The sequence below is a fragment of the Mugil cephalus genome, chromosome 10, assembly GCF_022458985.1.
Source record: "Mugil cephalus isolate CIBA_MC_2020 chromosome 10, CIBA_Mcephalus_1.1, whole genome shotgun sequence".
Lineage (NCBI taxonomy): Eukaryota > Metazoa > Chordata > Actinopteri > Mugiliformes > Mugilidae > Mugil > Mugil cephalus.
This window is the reverse complement of record NC_061779.1, coordinates 7,551,383-7,566,993: the sequence shown is the minus strand read 5'-3', so window position 1 is coordinate 7,566,993 and position 15,611 is coordinate 7,551,383. Positions and strand designations below refer to the sequence as shown.

General features: G+C 39.5%; 1 protein-coding gene across 2 annotated transcripts in view; it reads right to left on the bottom strand.

The window, feature by feature from the left end:
- The window catches only part of necab2 (N-terminal EF-hand calcium binding protein 2), a 129,466-nt gene that overhangs the window by 45,568 nt on the left and 68,287 nt on the right, over window positions 1–15,611 (bottom strand). For both annotated transcript variants that reach the window (XM_047596425.1, XM_047596426.1), the window contains exons 7-8: window positions 15,117–15,241; window positions 3,324–3,403 (exon numbers count right to left, since the gene is read on the bottom strand). In XM_047596425.1, coding sequence (XP_047452381.1) covers window positions 3,324–3,403; window positions 15,117–15,241 — 205 coding nt within the window. The remainder of the gene's footprint in view (window positions 1–3,323; window positions 3,404–15,116; window positions 15,242–15,611) is intronic.

Here is a 15,611-nt window from a genome sequence, read left to right as displayed (position 1 = left end):
AGACGTCTCTTCAGACTTAGCTTCCTGATGAGATGTAAAAATAATGGATAGACGCATGTACCGTCACTGTCATCCCTCATCCATAACTTTAAGCAGTGAAAAAGAGAAGCAATGATGCCTGATGCGTTTCTATTGCTGTCTCAACAGGTAAACGTCAGATCTGTCTTGTGTTTAGTCAAGTGTAGGAAGATTTATTTTCTACTTAACTGTAAACAAGGCAGCCTCTGGACAGATAGAGTAATGGGCTCTCTTCAGGGCTTGGAGGTCGCAGGCAATTATTGATCAATCCTTTGACTCAAAGGTGTTTCAATCATTCCTGACAAAACGTAGCTCACCCAACTGAGCGAAACAGTTTAACTTAAACAAGCTGGTAATTTGTTGGATAAATTACCACCAAGGGTCAAGGGCTAAAGGTCGTTTCTAAAGAGAAATAATGGTTGGTGATGCACGTTTAATTTCTTCTTCTCATCTCATCTTTCCCCTCTTTTCCTCCCATGTCTTCCTTGTCTTCCTTCCCCCCATGGCAGCTTAGAGAGCGTTTTGTTATTCTTAGCCCTTTTTGCCGTGGTGGCTGGCCCTCCCAGAGACAGCTGAGTCTGCTGGGGCTCCATTAGCCTTAACATGTTCAGCACTGGATGAGACGCGGGCAATGCAGAGGAACGGAGCGACAAACAAGGGGGGGAAGAAAGTGGAAAGTGGCGGGGGGAGTCAAGGATGGAGGTGAGAGATGGGAGAAGAGAAAGAGGAGGAATAGGAGGAGGAGGAGGAGGTGGTATCTCGGGCCACAGAGCTGCTACAAAGACAAAGAAATGAAAGAAGAAAAAGAATCTTTTTATTGTCTCCCTCCATCGTTGCCTCTCTTAACTTTGTGTTAATTAACTCCTTACCCCCAGCTCCTCATTAACCCCGAGTGTCTTTCATTTTCTCCTTCTGCTTCACTTTCTTTTCCCGTGTCCTCTGCAGACCTTCAGCTTATGAATGTTGCTTTGCTGCGCCCAATTTGGCCAATAGTAACATATCAAACTTCCAAATCCCCCCACATGCTGACAACTTGGTAAGAGAAAAAATATAAAGTATATTATGAGGATAAGATCACTGGCTTGCAGCTGTTTGCGGCTGATAGAGGACTTAAAAAAATAAATAAATAAAATAGGAGAACCAGCAGGACCGCATCAGTCCATGTGTTTAATGGTTGAAGTCAGGTTTTATTACAACTTATATAAATACACTCAGTGAAGAAACTACTTCATCCATTACAGAAGCCATTCTTGCGGGCGTTGTGTCTGCATGGATGTTAAATATTCGCCTCATAAAGGTCAGACAAACAAAATTACTTAGTATTGATGCTACGTTACAAGCTACAATTAATGTCTTTGCGTGTATTAGCTCCTTAGACCAGCAGCTAATCTTGTAAATTTAAAAAATGATCGCAAATTCAGTGGAGAGTGACTAACAGTTTTAAAACAATGAGTCAATTACACTGTTGTTATTGAACCCTTTCTAACAATAAGCAACTTCAACCAAATTTAATGTCACCTATATAAAGTCTACATTGCTAAATCCATTTTAATCCAAGTAGTAACACCTCCTCAGTAAACGTGCCAGGCTGTGCATCCTTCTAAAGGGGTAAAGGAAACGCTAGTATCTATGTATCCTGTCCAGTTTAGGAACAGCTGCAAATAACAGCAGTTCTTTAAAACAATCGACCTCATCCAGGATGCGGCAATGACTTTTGAGATCAACACCCAAAGGCTGGTTTTTAGGCTTTTATGGATTAACTCCCTAGAACGTAAACGTAAAAATAAGAGAATCATTATAACATAATTTTACTGTTATTGATCCCCCACGGGGAAATTCTTTCTCTGCATTCAACCACATCAGTGTGTGCACTAGTAGAGAGTTACCACCCTGGGAGCTGTGTGGGATCTGGGTGCTTTGCTTAAGGCACCTCAGTAATAAACATAGGATGATATAAGCCTGTGATGTAACAGTCCCAACACAGCCTCTCCAACCACTATAAGGACGTACAGTTGTATTTATGCAACCAGGAGAATTAGCTATAGTGTTCTATAAATGAGTGGCTAGAAAATCCTCAGACACAGGGATTGTTCTCTGAATGTTAATCTTTAAATAGGTCCGACACTCAAACATCTGGGCCTCATAGTTTTGAGCCAGATTTAAAAACAAGTTACAGTTTATCTCAAATGCTAAAACACAAAAAGCCATTGGCTGAACAAAGTTCGCAGTTGCCTGATCTCATTTAGTTAATTGTGTCTGTCGTCACTACCTTAAACCATTTCACATGGTGAAACACAATTTGCAGATCTAACTTGGACTTTTCAGCAGAACTCTAAAAACATTCTCATCCTCGAAACACATTCTGCACTCTAACGCACATGTCATCCATACTGGTAAACACAAGTGGCAACAATCAAATGCAAATAGAGAACACATGTCACTGATTAAACACAACCACTCAAAAGTGATGTCACTCGTTTCAAATCATGTGACAAAACCAATATAAGCAGGTCAGAGAGCAAACAGGTTGAAGGTGTGAAGGAGAAAGTCTTGGATGGACAGAAGAAACAATGTGAGAGGACGAGTGCGTATGCGAGGTGGGCAAAGAGGAAGAGGAAGAGGAAGAGGAAGACAAAGAGTGGAAAAATCTGATGAAATTCGAGCAACAATAGTTGACCGGTATCAAACAAACAAAGGACAAGTTTGTGAGATGCAGAGTACAGTACTGTAAAAAGACGGGTACAAGGAGGAGGAAGGACAAAAACTGCAAAGAGCAAAGCGGAGTAATTTCTGATCAAGTTTGTGCTACGATACTATGATAGAACATGTTTTATATTCGTCAAAAGACAGAAAATGACAGAAAAATATGAAAATAGTTTTGAGAATAAAAATGTACTTCTCCCTGAGAACTATATGTTTTGAACAATGTGTTTTTTATTTTTTGGTGTATTGTTTACTGACTGCTTGATCACTTTGTTTATGATTTGAGAGCAGTGTTTGGTTTTGAGCACAGGTAAAACCGTTTTGTAAATAGTGCTTGAAGCTGAGGTTTTGTGTTTAATGTTTTAATGCAGGGCAGCTGAGGTGCTTTAAATCGTGTTTTCTTTTCTGCAGCAGGATGGTTTTTACAGCACTGAAGTGGATGTGTTTTTACAGATAAGAAATGTTTGTAGATTTTTTTTTAAAAATTGACAATAATTGAAATAATTCCTGTCATGACATGGTGATGTTAGGTATGTCGTGGTTTTGGTCACAATAAGCCTTTAGTGAATAACACAGTCTCCTCCTAAATGTGTGTTCTTTACCTTATTCTCCAGTCGTCCAATCAGTTCAGCCAGACGGTTGATCTGAGCCTCCAGACCTTCTTTTCTCACTTCGACTGCACCTGGAACACACACATATGCACACAGTCTAAATACAGTGTGTAAATACACCAATCAGCCACAACATTATGACCACAGACAGGAGAAGTAAATAAAATCGAACATCTTGGAAGAATTCAGTGTTCTGCTGGGAAACTTCTGGACTTCTGCATTTGTATGGATGTCACTTAGACATGCAGCACCCAGCTTGTCTGCTTATTACATCTGTTTGTTTTCATTGTTGCTTTTCCCTTTTTCCCTTTATGTATTATTGTGTTGTTATAGTGTTACACAGATGGATATTAGCATTTCTGCTCTAATCCGGCATGTTTACATTACTGTATGTTTGTTCATTAACGTGCACTGTCCCTTTCAAACAAATAAATAACAATAAACCTAGACCAGACCCACAGATCCACAGAGGCCCCTCCCCTCAACCCATAGGACCCAAAGGCCCCCCCCAGAAGGCCCATGTTTATTCTCTGCTGAATCACAACTGTTTTGGAGGCACAAGGGAGACCTACACAATATTAGGGAGGTGGTCATAATGTTATGCCTGACTCGCTTGAATCGCTCGTTCCTGGTTTAATGCAGCTAGATTAAAAATTCTACTGAAATGTGTTGCACAGAGAGTAAAATGTTATTTCCAGAGCCAAACAGATTGTCATGTCACTCACTGTTAGAATATTTATGTCCTTCACACCTGGGAATAAAAATCTAATTCATGAATATACTGTCAATTTATATAGTTATTAGGTTTCACAGTATGTTAATCAAATCATTTACATCATCATCAATAATGTAGCAGAGCTCTGGACCAGTGGAGGGGCCACAGATGGTGATATATTTGACTGTAGAGTGATACAGTGATTCCTGACGCCTCACGTGTGGCTGATAAACTGCAGTGAGCACAATAAAAGCTCTTTTACACGGGGAGAGTCCTGCAGAGAACATAAAAAAAAATAAATAAAAATGTTACGACCAAATGCTACACCATTCCTGCTCTGTCCTCCTTGTCTGTTACTTTTCATTTCCATTCTTGCGTCATGAATATTTCATGTCAATTGGGACTTAGAAAGAGGTCGATAAATAGGCAATTATCGGAAGAAACTTGGCCTGTTCAAAGACAGTAAAGAAATAAACGAATGGGCAGGAAGCCCCTTTGAGGGGTTCGGTTTAATTGGGCCTCGTTCCAGTGTGATTTTAACGCGCCTAACCACACATCGTTCCTCCTAATTAGCTTTGGTCGTCCAGTAATATTTCATCCTGCCACAAAATGTTTACTTTTTAAGCAGAAAAAAAAAAAAAAAAAAAAAAATCCGCCGGGACAGGAGAGCATGTTCATAATTTGCTTTGATGCTTTATTAAAATCCCAGGAATAAAATGGAGAGATATAAACTCATGTTTCATCAGAGAAGAATTAAGTCTTCTTCGCGACAGTTTTAATTGGTAGCACATTTAATAGACAAGGTATACAAAACGGCCCAAGAGAAATTAAAAACTAGGGCTGAGATAATTTAGAAACTGTATTGTTGTTAATACAATAGTTTGTATTAAGCGCTGGGAAGACGTTTTTAAACTGAATTAAACTTTTGTCTAAAGCGAGAGGAGGTTGGGGTGGCTGGATGGGTCAGTCTGACATTCCAAATTCTTTCATTTTCTTCTTTTAAGTACTTTTTAAAACCCAAATCAAGAACTTTTTTTTTTTTTAAATCTAAGCATGACATACCAATCAGCCACAACATTATGACCACTGACAGGAGAAGTAAATAACATTCACCATCTTGTGACAATACAATGATTTGTTGTGTAACTTTTGGACCAGGCATTCATTTGTATGGATGCTACTTAGACAAGGTTTCAAAAAACAAAGCAAAAGGTGTTGACCTGACCTCCAAATTCACTAGATCCCAAATTGATCAAGTATCAAGCCCCTCCCCTCAACCCATAGGACTGATTGGTGTTTACTCTATGTGTCCACGGGTCAAGAGAAGGAAAGAGATACAAACTAAGCCAACAGTAAAACGAAATCATATTTTTAATTAAGCATAACTATTAACACCATATTTTGGGGTCTTATACGGTTGTATTAATATATTTTTGGTTGATGGACAATAAACTATGATTTTATTTGTCTGTGAATGAGTCGTCACCATGGCGATAACTAATGGTCATCCAATAAACAATAAACAAACCCTAACAGCAAGCTGGCACGGTTATTTTGTCAAATTTAACATTTAGACTTTGAACAATCTATGAAACACAGTGAACCATAGCTCTGTGTTCTCGTGGGCCTGAAGTAGCTGGGCACGTTTCCAGAGTGTGAAATCTAACCCCATGCACTCCTTAATTGAAAGGTCTCCCCCCGCCAAATAGGAAAACAACAAAACAGCAACGTCCTGTGGAATCTGGCTCAGTCCTCGATGCAGAATTATTACAACGCAGAGTCCGTCTTCTTCTACACAAAGCTCTTAATCTGTTTACCGTAATTATTATTTTCAGAGCAATTATTTATCTGTTTACAATGTCACTAATTAAATGGCGGTAAAATTAAAAACCTTTATAGAGTATTCACTAGCCACTATAGTCCAATGGGGAAAAAATAAATTATTTTGTTCTTTACAGTCGTTGGTGATGATGATGGTTGATTGTCTGCGTGTGTTCGTACAATTAAAAGAAAGGACAGAACACTAAAAACATTTTGATTGCACGTCATTAAACTTCCCTTTAGACGGATGCCTCTCTTATCGTCTTACACCCCCTCTAATGCTCTTCTCTTCCTCGGTTTCATCCTACCCTTCACCCTCTCCGTCTTCACCCCCCCCTCCCGAGCCGCTTGGCCTCTTTTCATCCCCTGATGGCCCCCTCACAGCTAATTGGAGAGCAAGCTGCCTACTCTTCATTAAAAGCTTTAACAGCAAGTCAATTAGAAGCTTCTTCCCTCCACCCTAAACACACGCACGTGCTCATCAAATAAAGCGAAGCCCGTTGTCATGGACACAGTTGGAGATAAGTCCGGTGGTCATTTCGATGGACTTGGAAAATAAGCGGACCAGTCAATTATAAAAGTGTGAGAGGAATTACAGTATTCAAATCGAGCAGCGGGTGGTGGTGGTGGGGTCTCTGTTGGCTTTCTCCTCAATTAAACCTGATTTGAGTTATTCCACATTTACCTAATTTAACTTTCAATTCCCTGTCAGTATCCAAATGAGGTTGCATGAATCACAGGAAAAAAGGTCCACTGTCATGTCGCTGTCTCTCAAATTGAGTGAATTAGATACAAATGTTTGTTCTGACTCATCTGTTCATGTTTTATTGGAAAACATTTACACCAGTCTATGAAATAATAATAATTATGATAATAAAACACTATGATTATTTCCATCCTAGAATCCAATGATATTGGTTTAGTTGCATAGTGAAGGGGGTTTTGAATCTGCCTAGTCATCCAAGAAATCCTTACGTTCATCGCAAGTATAAATCATTTGTGTGGTTTGTCATTATTTTCTGATATAATCCTTTGGCTAAACAGTAAATTATAAACAGAACATTCCATATTAAGCATTTATTGAACTATAATCACGATCATACTCATGTATAGTGACCTTCGTACATCAATGAATGGTTTTATTTTCATTAAGCGTTCAACTCACTGATTCTCTCTTCAGAGGATTCAACATTTTTGATGTTTAGATTCAGGTTTTTCAGTCATTTTCGCATTTTGTGACAGACCTACCATTACCAAAGATCTTCAGAAGAGTTCTGAATGTTAAAAAGTAAATGTGTAGATATGAAACAGTCAAATTCTTATCAGAATATGTGTCTAGTCCCCCGGCCTTCAGGTTTCATTGTGGAGCCTGTTTCAAACGATACAGAGAAAAGAAATGACTGTGACATTTTGTTTCTAACCACATTCGGTATTAGTATACTAATACTAGGACAAGTATTAGGGCAATCCATGAATAAAATGAGAGGAGTTTTTTTCACCATGCACAAAAAAAAAAAAAAGATCAAATGTTGAGTAAGTAATGTTGATTCTTCCACTAGTAAATCACCTAAAAATCTGTCGCAAAAACTGTTATTGCAGCATCATTATCTGTAACACTGAATTAATGACGGCCTTTTTCCTTGTTTATAATTTTAAATCATCTAAAATGAGTGATTATTTTCCATTTTGTGCCATACATCAGGAAGTTCCTGGTGAAATCTGGTGATGATGCATCGATCTTTAAAACTTGCTTAGTGATGAAAGAAATTTTCTAGTTTATTGGATTAGGTTTGACATTTTCCAATTCTTCAATCCATGTCATGTTCCAAGTCCAAGAATGAGAGCCAGAAGAGAAAAAACATCCAAAAACTAATGAAAGACAAAGGTTTAAAACACAGTGTGCTGGAACTAATCAGTCAAAGCTGAGAAACGTACATATTGTTCTGTCTACAGATAAACTGCCTTGTTTAAGTGGTGAATTGTTAAAACCTTTTCTTCTTGACAAAGAGTTTCTGTAGATAAACAGAACTTATTATGTAATTTTAGACTTTTTTATTAGCAGCAGATTTCATTTTGCTGAGGAGAAAAGGAAGCTGCTGGAAAATGATGCAAAATATGAAAGCAGATACAATGTAAGGTACAGATGATAGGGTAATAAGTAAATCAATGTTTACTGAAAGTACATTAATAGGATGAGGGCCCTCCGTGCACTGGCCAACTCATCCATCTCCAACACCAGAGACGCCCAAGATAAACGCATCATCTGGGAACTTTTTGATATCTGATATTTCACGATGTTGACAAAATCAAATCTGCTTCATTTGCCGTGTGTTTATGTTCGCACATACAAGGAATTTGCTGTCTGCATTTAACTCATCAAAGCGAGCACGCGTGGAGCAGTGTTGGGGGGTTTAGGTGAACTCAGACGGGATCAAACCAGTGATGGCTGAAAACTAAAGCAATGACAGAAACTACAGGCTACAGCCACTCTGCAAACTGTTTGCAGGATCATAGCAGTAAACAAGAAAATGTGGAACTGAGAGTCAGCAACTATTCGATCATAGCGTAGCACAGGATGTTCTGGATTTCCTCTTGTATGGCGTCGTAGTCAGATAGACTCCAGATATTTACCGAGACCGTTGTGTTTTAAGTGTTCCAAAACCAAAAGCACAAAACAAAAGTCGAAGGAATTAATTAACAATGTGTGTGTTCTCTCAACCGTAACATCGAATATTAACATCTAATTGGCCTGTAATCTTCTTAGTCCCAGAAGAGCTTGTACAGAAAGAAAAAAAAATAAATAACGCTCTCAGTCTTCACTATTCAATACGTTGAAGCAATTCAATCTTGACATTCATTAGAAAATGCAAAGGCTTAATATATTTAAGCTTAACTTTTCTTTATTTTACTGAACAAACTGAGCCAGTGAATATCAAATATTGCTAAAGATATAATGAAAAAAGATAAAACTCTTTCTTCTATTGCATGTTTAACAGACGTTATATGAGGTCTAAATTCCAGATTATCCGTTTACTGCACAGTGCAAGCAGTAACGAAATGTCTAATCTGCAGATAAAAACTAATCATTAAATATTTACAGAGGTAAAATATGACAGTTATCATGGCTCCACTGAAAGGGGACTTATTTCCACTGAACACATTAAGAGAAGCTAAACGTGATTCATCCAGTTTATGGAAGCCGGTGTCGGATGCGGTTAAAGGTTAGGCTAAAGTTGGCTGCAACAACACGCCTCCAAGCTAATCATGCCGGTTCTGAGGACAGAGCTGGAGTTTTACCGCAAGATTAAAACTCTGTCCCCAGAGCCGGCACCTGAGGACGGAGCGGCTAAAAAGACTGAATACAAAAATCCACTGTAGTGGCTTAATGAACTATCAACTAAGGCTCAAAACGTCCCTTTACAGACAGACGGCTTATGTCAAAGAACGTGAGTGTTTTTCACGAGATCAGACACACGCCCCTGTAGCTTACCCGTGTACGTACACACACTACTCAAGCCCTTAACAATAAACTACAGTTCATTTACAATTAACTCTCTCCACTAAGCACATAGAGCAGAGATGCACTGGAGCGTTGCACAAAGCAACAACATGGAGCAGAACGAGCTGCTTGACTTCAAAAGTTCGCGGTGGATATTTTTAGCTTCTCATTCTCTTTCCCCCTGTTACTCTCCACTCATCTCCCACACACTGCTTTGTCGTCGCCAGCTCCCTCCAATCTCTGCCTGTCATTTAGTAACAATTGTCTGATCGGTCCACAGTGAAAAGCGCCACGCCACGCACGCCTCCCTATACGTCCTTTTATGGCGATGGGAAAAACTTCGTATGTGCACATACTGTGGCTGTAAGCGGGGGAGAGAGGATTTTAAGGAGTCATTAATCAATCGTCTTGTCCTGACAGAAGACAAAGCGCAGCTGACATCAAGGACCTGAGCTGTCAGTGCTGCTTTACAGCCTACGGTATAGAAGGAAGGGGGGAGGGAGGTGGGGGAGAAAGAAAGATAAGGCACGAGGTAAGAGATGCTGACAAAGAGTGTGAAAGGCTGGATTCACATCAAGATGTAATTTAAAGCCTGAATCTCTATTCATTATATGTTTCATTGAATGTATTATATATTATAAAATATATTCGTATTATAGAATAATTACAGTGGTAAGGAGCAGCTGATCCAATCCAGTAGGAAATCTAGTTAAAAAGATTTTAATTCAACTTTGCACATGACAATAACATGTCCTTTGCATCTGGTATGAAGCACTAAATAGAATAGGGCTATTTAAAAATATGCATGATTATTATCATTTTGCATTTAATATTCAGCTCAGTTCAAATATTCTTTTTTTTTTTATTTCAAACATGTGCAACAGTAGGGTGGCCGTGTAACTGCTGTAAACATAATCATACAAACACAGGATTTCACCTGGAGACTGAATAGGCTCTTTTTAAATTTCACCTCGAAATTAAAAAAATATATATAAAAAATGTCTAATCAACTGAATATTTTGCGCCCAAAACTGGCAAATGCATGTTAATAGCCGCAGCAACTTGCAAAAATATCCTCATCAGAGCATGAAAGGCTGCACAAAGCCCAGGAACACTGAGGCTGAAATTCCCAAACAAGCCATGTAAAGCAGCAATCAAGCATCACTTTAAAACTTCTCGTCGTTCTGGTGGTGAATAGCCGCTAATAACCGATTTTCTGCTTTGTGCAGAATTCAAACCTGATCCTCGTTAATAGTCGCTCACAGCCGCCACGTGCAAACGTTTGGTGAAATGAGGGCCTATTTTCTTTTTTCTTTTTACTGCACAATGATAAGTTTAGTGTCCAGATCCTGTGTGTACGGCCATCTGTCATATTGACTGTCTAGCGCTCTGAAGAAAGGCACTGAACCTCGTGGCAGCCCAGCAGATGAATCTGGCAACTCAGATTTTAAAGTAGATCAAGAGTTTAACAGACGACACACAGGAGGAGGCCGGTTTGTCTCCGTTATTTTGCAGCAGAAACACGTCCAGGCCTGTGTCTGCACTATGTGGCTCAACGGCCTTTTCTCCCTCTGTAGTAAATTCAAACATATTCTTGTATGTAAGCCTCTAACCAGAAGACAGAAGTGACAGACGTTTGGACGTTTGGAAAGAAGAAGAGCTGAGAGATCAGTCAGTTTGAGCCGTCGGCTTTGTACCAGTCATGAATCGAGCTTTAGTCTACACAGAGCTGGAACTTGAAGAAACTTTTTTCAGTTCCTCCAGATCAGAGCGGTGCATATCTCTGCCACCAAACTTTTGAATGTCACCTGTGTATAACCCGTTATTTCTTTCTGCACTTTGATGCTTGAGAACAGAAACAAAAGAACAGAACAGGAAAAGCTGCTGTGCTGCAAAGCAATAATTAAATTTTTTTGTGTAGACTATAGAAAAAAAAACACAGAACCTAAGGTTCAAAACTAAGAATAACAATAATAAAACAGTATCTTTGTGCAGCACAAACTCTGGGCTATATCTTCATTGAAGACCACGTCTGTGTCAAATGAAACTGCTTATGTATAGTATTTGTAATTGGATAGACAGCTGCTTCAGAGAATCTTCTAATTGAAGCAATTTTAGTCAGATTAGAGAGCAGACTTTATTTCCTTTTATTTCTAAAGTGGCAGCTGTATAGAAAATGCACTTTGGAAAATGCACGGCTTTGACCGTTCACTTTCAATGAGAGAAAAAAGCAAAACTGAAAAGTCTAAACATAGTAGGTTGTTGCTTTTAGTGCAGCATCTTCATTAGGTATGAAGGTCCACTGGTTTATGGAAGAAGCTTTCTAATCATTTATTCATTTATTATTTTTAATATTCATCTCAGACGAACACGGAGAAACAGAGACAATGGCGTAGATTTTTATTTCACCGACCGTCTTCTGCACTTTATGTTGTATGTTTTGGATATAAAACTAGGAAGGCATCAGTGTGTTACACAGACATCAACTCTATCCACTGGGAGCTACTTTATCACCTAGCAGCACGTTGGTTTAGCTTTATTAGACCATTATGTCACTGTCAGAGGTCTGGGTCATCTCTAGCTAATATCGTCTCAGTCAAAGTATTTGTAGCGGTGTCTGGATCAAAGATCAAGGACCGGGAATCCAGCAGAATGTTGTGTAAAAGAAATACAACTCCACTAAAAAGAAAATCTTTCTTTTTCCCCCCTAAGGCGCTTTAATCAATAATTCAGGAGCTTTCATGTATAAAGCTGTTGGCAAGGACTCTAATCGTTGTGTTGTCATGATGTAAAGTGAATATTCTACAGCTCGTTCTTGTAGATTTAACAGGTAACACGGAGCAGTAACAGCTGTGTCAGAACGCTCAGATATGGTTAAAAGAGAATCTGACATTTTAGGAAATTCGCCTAGTTGCTTTCTTACAAAGACCCACCCTTACATCTGTACAGTTAAAAGTAGTAAAACGTCTTGCACACATGAGAGCATGTAGTGTCAGTCTGGTGCAAAATCTCATTCAAAAATTAAACTAGTGTGTAGCATTCATGAGGACGTATTTGCAGACTGTTGTTGGTGCTTTGTGAGGATAACGAGACACCGCTGCCTCGTCCCATCTAATCTGACAGCATTGTCAAACTCTGATGTGTATGTCACCCCCAATGAAACAAGAGATCTACAAAAACAAGGTAGGTGTTACCAAAGCCCTATTTGCACAGGACTAGTTTTACCAGGGAACCGGTAATTTGTAATAAGTAAGGACAGGGATCCTGTGATAAAACTAATACAGTGGGAATCGGCATCTCTGTGATTTACGGTTTCAATTTTTACAGTTTTTTTTTTTTTTTTATCAAGAATTATGAAGAATGTGCTATGAATCAAAGTTTGGACAGATGTCGAGGTGCCTCCTTCACCCATTTAGACAGATGAAATCATTAAAGCAAGCATGAATGTGTTCATCTGCAAAGGTGGGGAGTCTCATCACATCATGTTTTATTTTGTTCGTTCATTTTCTGTAACCGCTTGTCCTCTAGAGGGTTGTCGGGGGGGCTGGAGCCTATCCCAGCTGTCACGGCGGTGTACACTCTGGACAGGTCTCCGGTTTATCTCAGGGCTAACACAAAGAGACAGACAACCATTCACACTCAAACCTACAGCCAATTTACAACCACCAATGAACCTAAGGAGCATGTCTTTGGACGGTGGGGGGAAGCTGTACCAGGAGAGAACCCACACAGACACAAAGACAACATGCAAAGCTCACACAGAAAGGCCCCAGTCGGTCTAGATTCAAATTCAATTCCTGCTGTGAGGCATCAGTAATAACCACCACAACAAAGTAACTAAAGCTGTCAAAACGTGTAAAATGTCCTCTGACATGCATTGAAGTGTAAAGCAGCAGAGACATATCTATGTAATAGTAAATTGGTGTATCCTGAGCGAATGCGCTGCATGAAACACAGATGTAGGGGGGTCATTTTTGAATCACATCATATCCCCAGTTAAAACTAATCCCAAGCAAATAGGGCTTAACACGCAGTTCACTAAATGGCATGAGATAGATTGGAAAATTCTGTCAGGGCAACAAACTTCAACTCTGTGCTTAAAAGAGAAAAGGTGAACGTTACCCAAGGGCAGCTTCCTGTGTAACAGACCAACTGTGCGAGCGCCACGGAGAGCGCTTGGTTTATTAAACCACAGCAGATCAATTGGGGTCCTATAGATCGCTTACTAAATCAATAATGGCTTTTTCTACAAACACTCCATGGCCATTTTTCACTTAGCTGGGCATGTCGCTCAGTCAGACCACACAGACAGAAAAGGACATTTTATGGCGTCAATGGGCTGTTGTTCCCTAAATTACAATCATAATTATATGTTTTAATGTGAACACATTTCAAACTTTCACTTTTGACCTAATGAGATTTGAGATTTATTCAGTGTTTACCCAATTAGCAAACATGTTAGATATTATATTCTGTCTTTAATTGGCATAAACAGTGTCGAGTATAATTTAACCCCAATGCCTTGTGGTCATTATAATTGTAAATACACTGACATTATTTATTTGCAAAAGGCTTCTTCTACTCACTTAGAGAGTAACGTAATTGGTAAATGGTTAACGATCTTGTATTTATGTCTGTGATGGCCATGGTATATCCAACAAATAAGATGGAAAAAAGGATTGCAGCTTGTTTTTTGGATATGTTATGTTTGGATATTCAGTCAGTGCGTTTACATGCACAGCTCAATGAAGTTATGCTCGAAATTCGACTTTCTGAATACAGTTCTTGTCTCAGTTTACATGCAACGAGAAAAACTAATAACTAACAGAAACATGTCCTCCCCCTCCACACTAGGTGGCGATATGTGTCGGTTAACACCTTTTACCGGCCCTGTTTACCTTCTTCTGCGACCAGCTTACTTGGATGTTATGTTCCAGGGTCATCGCAGCAGTTGTGGCGCATGCGCACGCGCGTCGTCCAGTAAAAAGTCCCATTGAGCGTATACATGGTGAAGAAAATCAATTTCCAGACGCATTATTTGGGGCTCTTAATCAGATAAGGAGAACTCTTATATAAGTTGGAGTAATGTGTTTAAGTTGTCCAGTTTTCACGTGCCTGTAAACGTACTGAGTGTCTTGCTCAAGGACACCTCAGAACATGGTCCAAGCACCAGGGATTTAACCATGAACCCTTTAGGCAGTGACTTTACCTATTAAGCCTGAGTCTAGATTTATATGCACAAAATCAAGCAGCCTTTGTTGAGGTTTTGTCTGAAGCACAACAGAAGTGTAATTCTCAATTCTACTAGTCGCTAGATAGTCAAAATAGTCGTTAGCTGCAGCCATACTTTATTTATTTATTTCAAATTATATCAACCAAAGAAGGGGTATAAAAATGAGACAGTGTGCTGGACTAAGTAAGAAACCAGAGAAATGCAAGTCATCAGAGTGAGGTAAGTGATTACAAATGCATTGAGCTGTATTGTGTCATAAGGGTTCATGCACTTACACAAGGTGTGCCAATATCATTTTGACTTGCTCATCGTAAAAGTGGTTTGCAAGCCAAAAGCGGTGTGGTCACCCCTGCAGTGGATGACAAACTGCTGAGCCAAAGTTTGATTTTCTACCCGCCCAGAGTGATATACCCACAGTACAAGTGTGGGATATGAGGCTAATCATAAAAGATCTTGACAAATGGCCTTCACCTACCAGAGTGTGAGTCTTAGTGTGTGTGCTAGTTTGTTCGTCACCTGAAGCAGTGTTGATGGTCCTGACGGCCTCCCTGGCACTGACTCTGTTGTTAGGGGGGTAGTCAGGGACGGTGTTTTCATAACGCTTCTCTGGCATCCGTGGACTCACCTTGGCAGGTAGATGACTGAAATAAACCGAGGGATGGAGAAAGAGAGGGAGGGGCCGGTGGGGGAAAAAAGATAAATTAGATAAAAAATAAGAACAGAAGGAGAAAAAGACAGAGGAGAAAGAACAATGAAAGAATTGTGATTTGGAGAATTGGCTTTAAGCACAGTGGGCAGAGAAGAGGAATGAGGGTGAGATGGAAGGTAATAAAAATGTGATAAAAGAGATGAAAATTGGTTTCTGTGTGCGTGAGTGAGAGCGACAGATGTTTTAACCAAAGAAGATTTGGGCTTGAAACACTGCCTGGTTTCCATTATGGTCGCTGACAATCTCGGTTTTACACGTAATGCCATGATACATGTGCACAGTCATGACCAACACACACACAC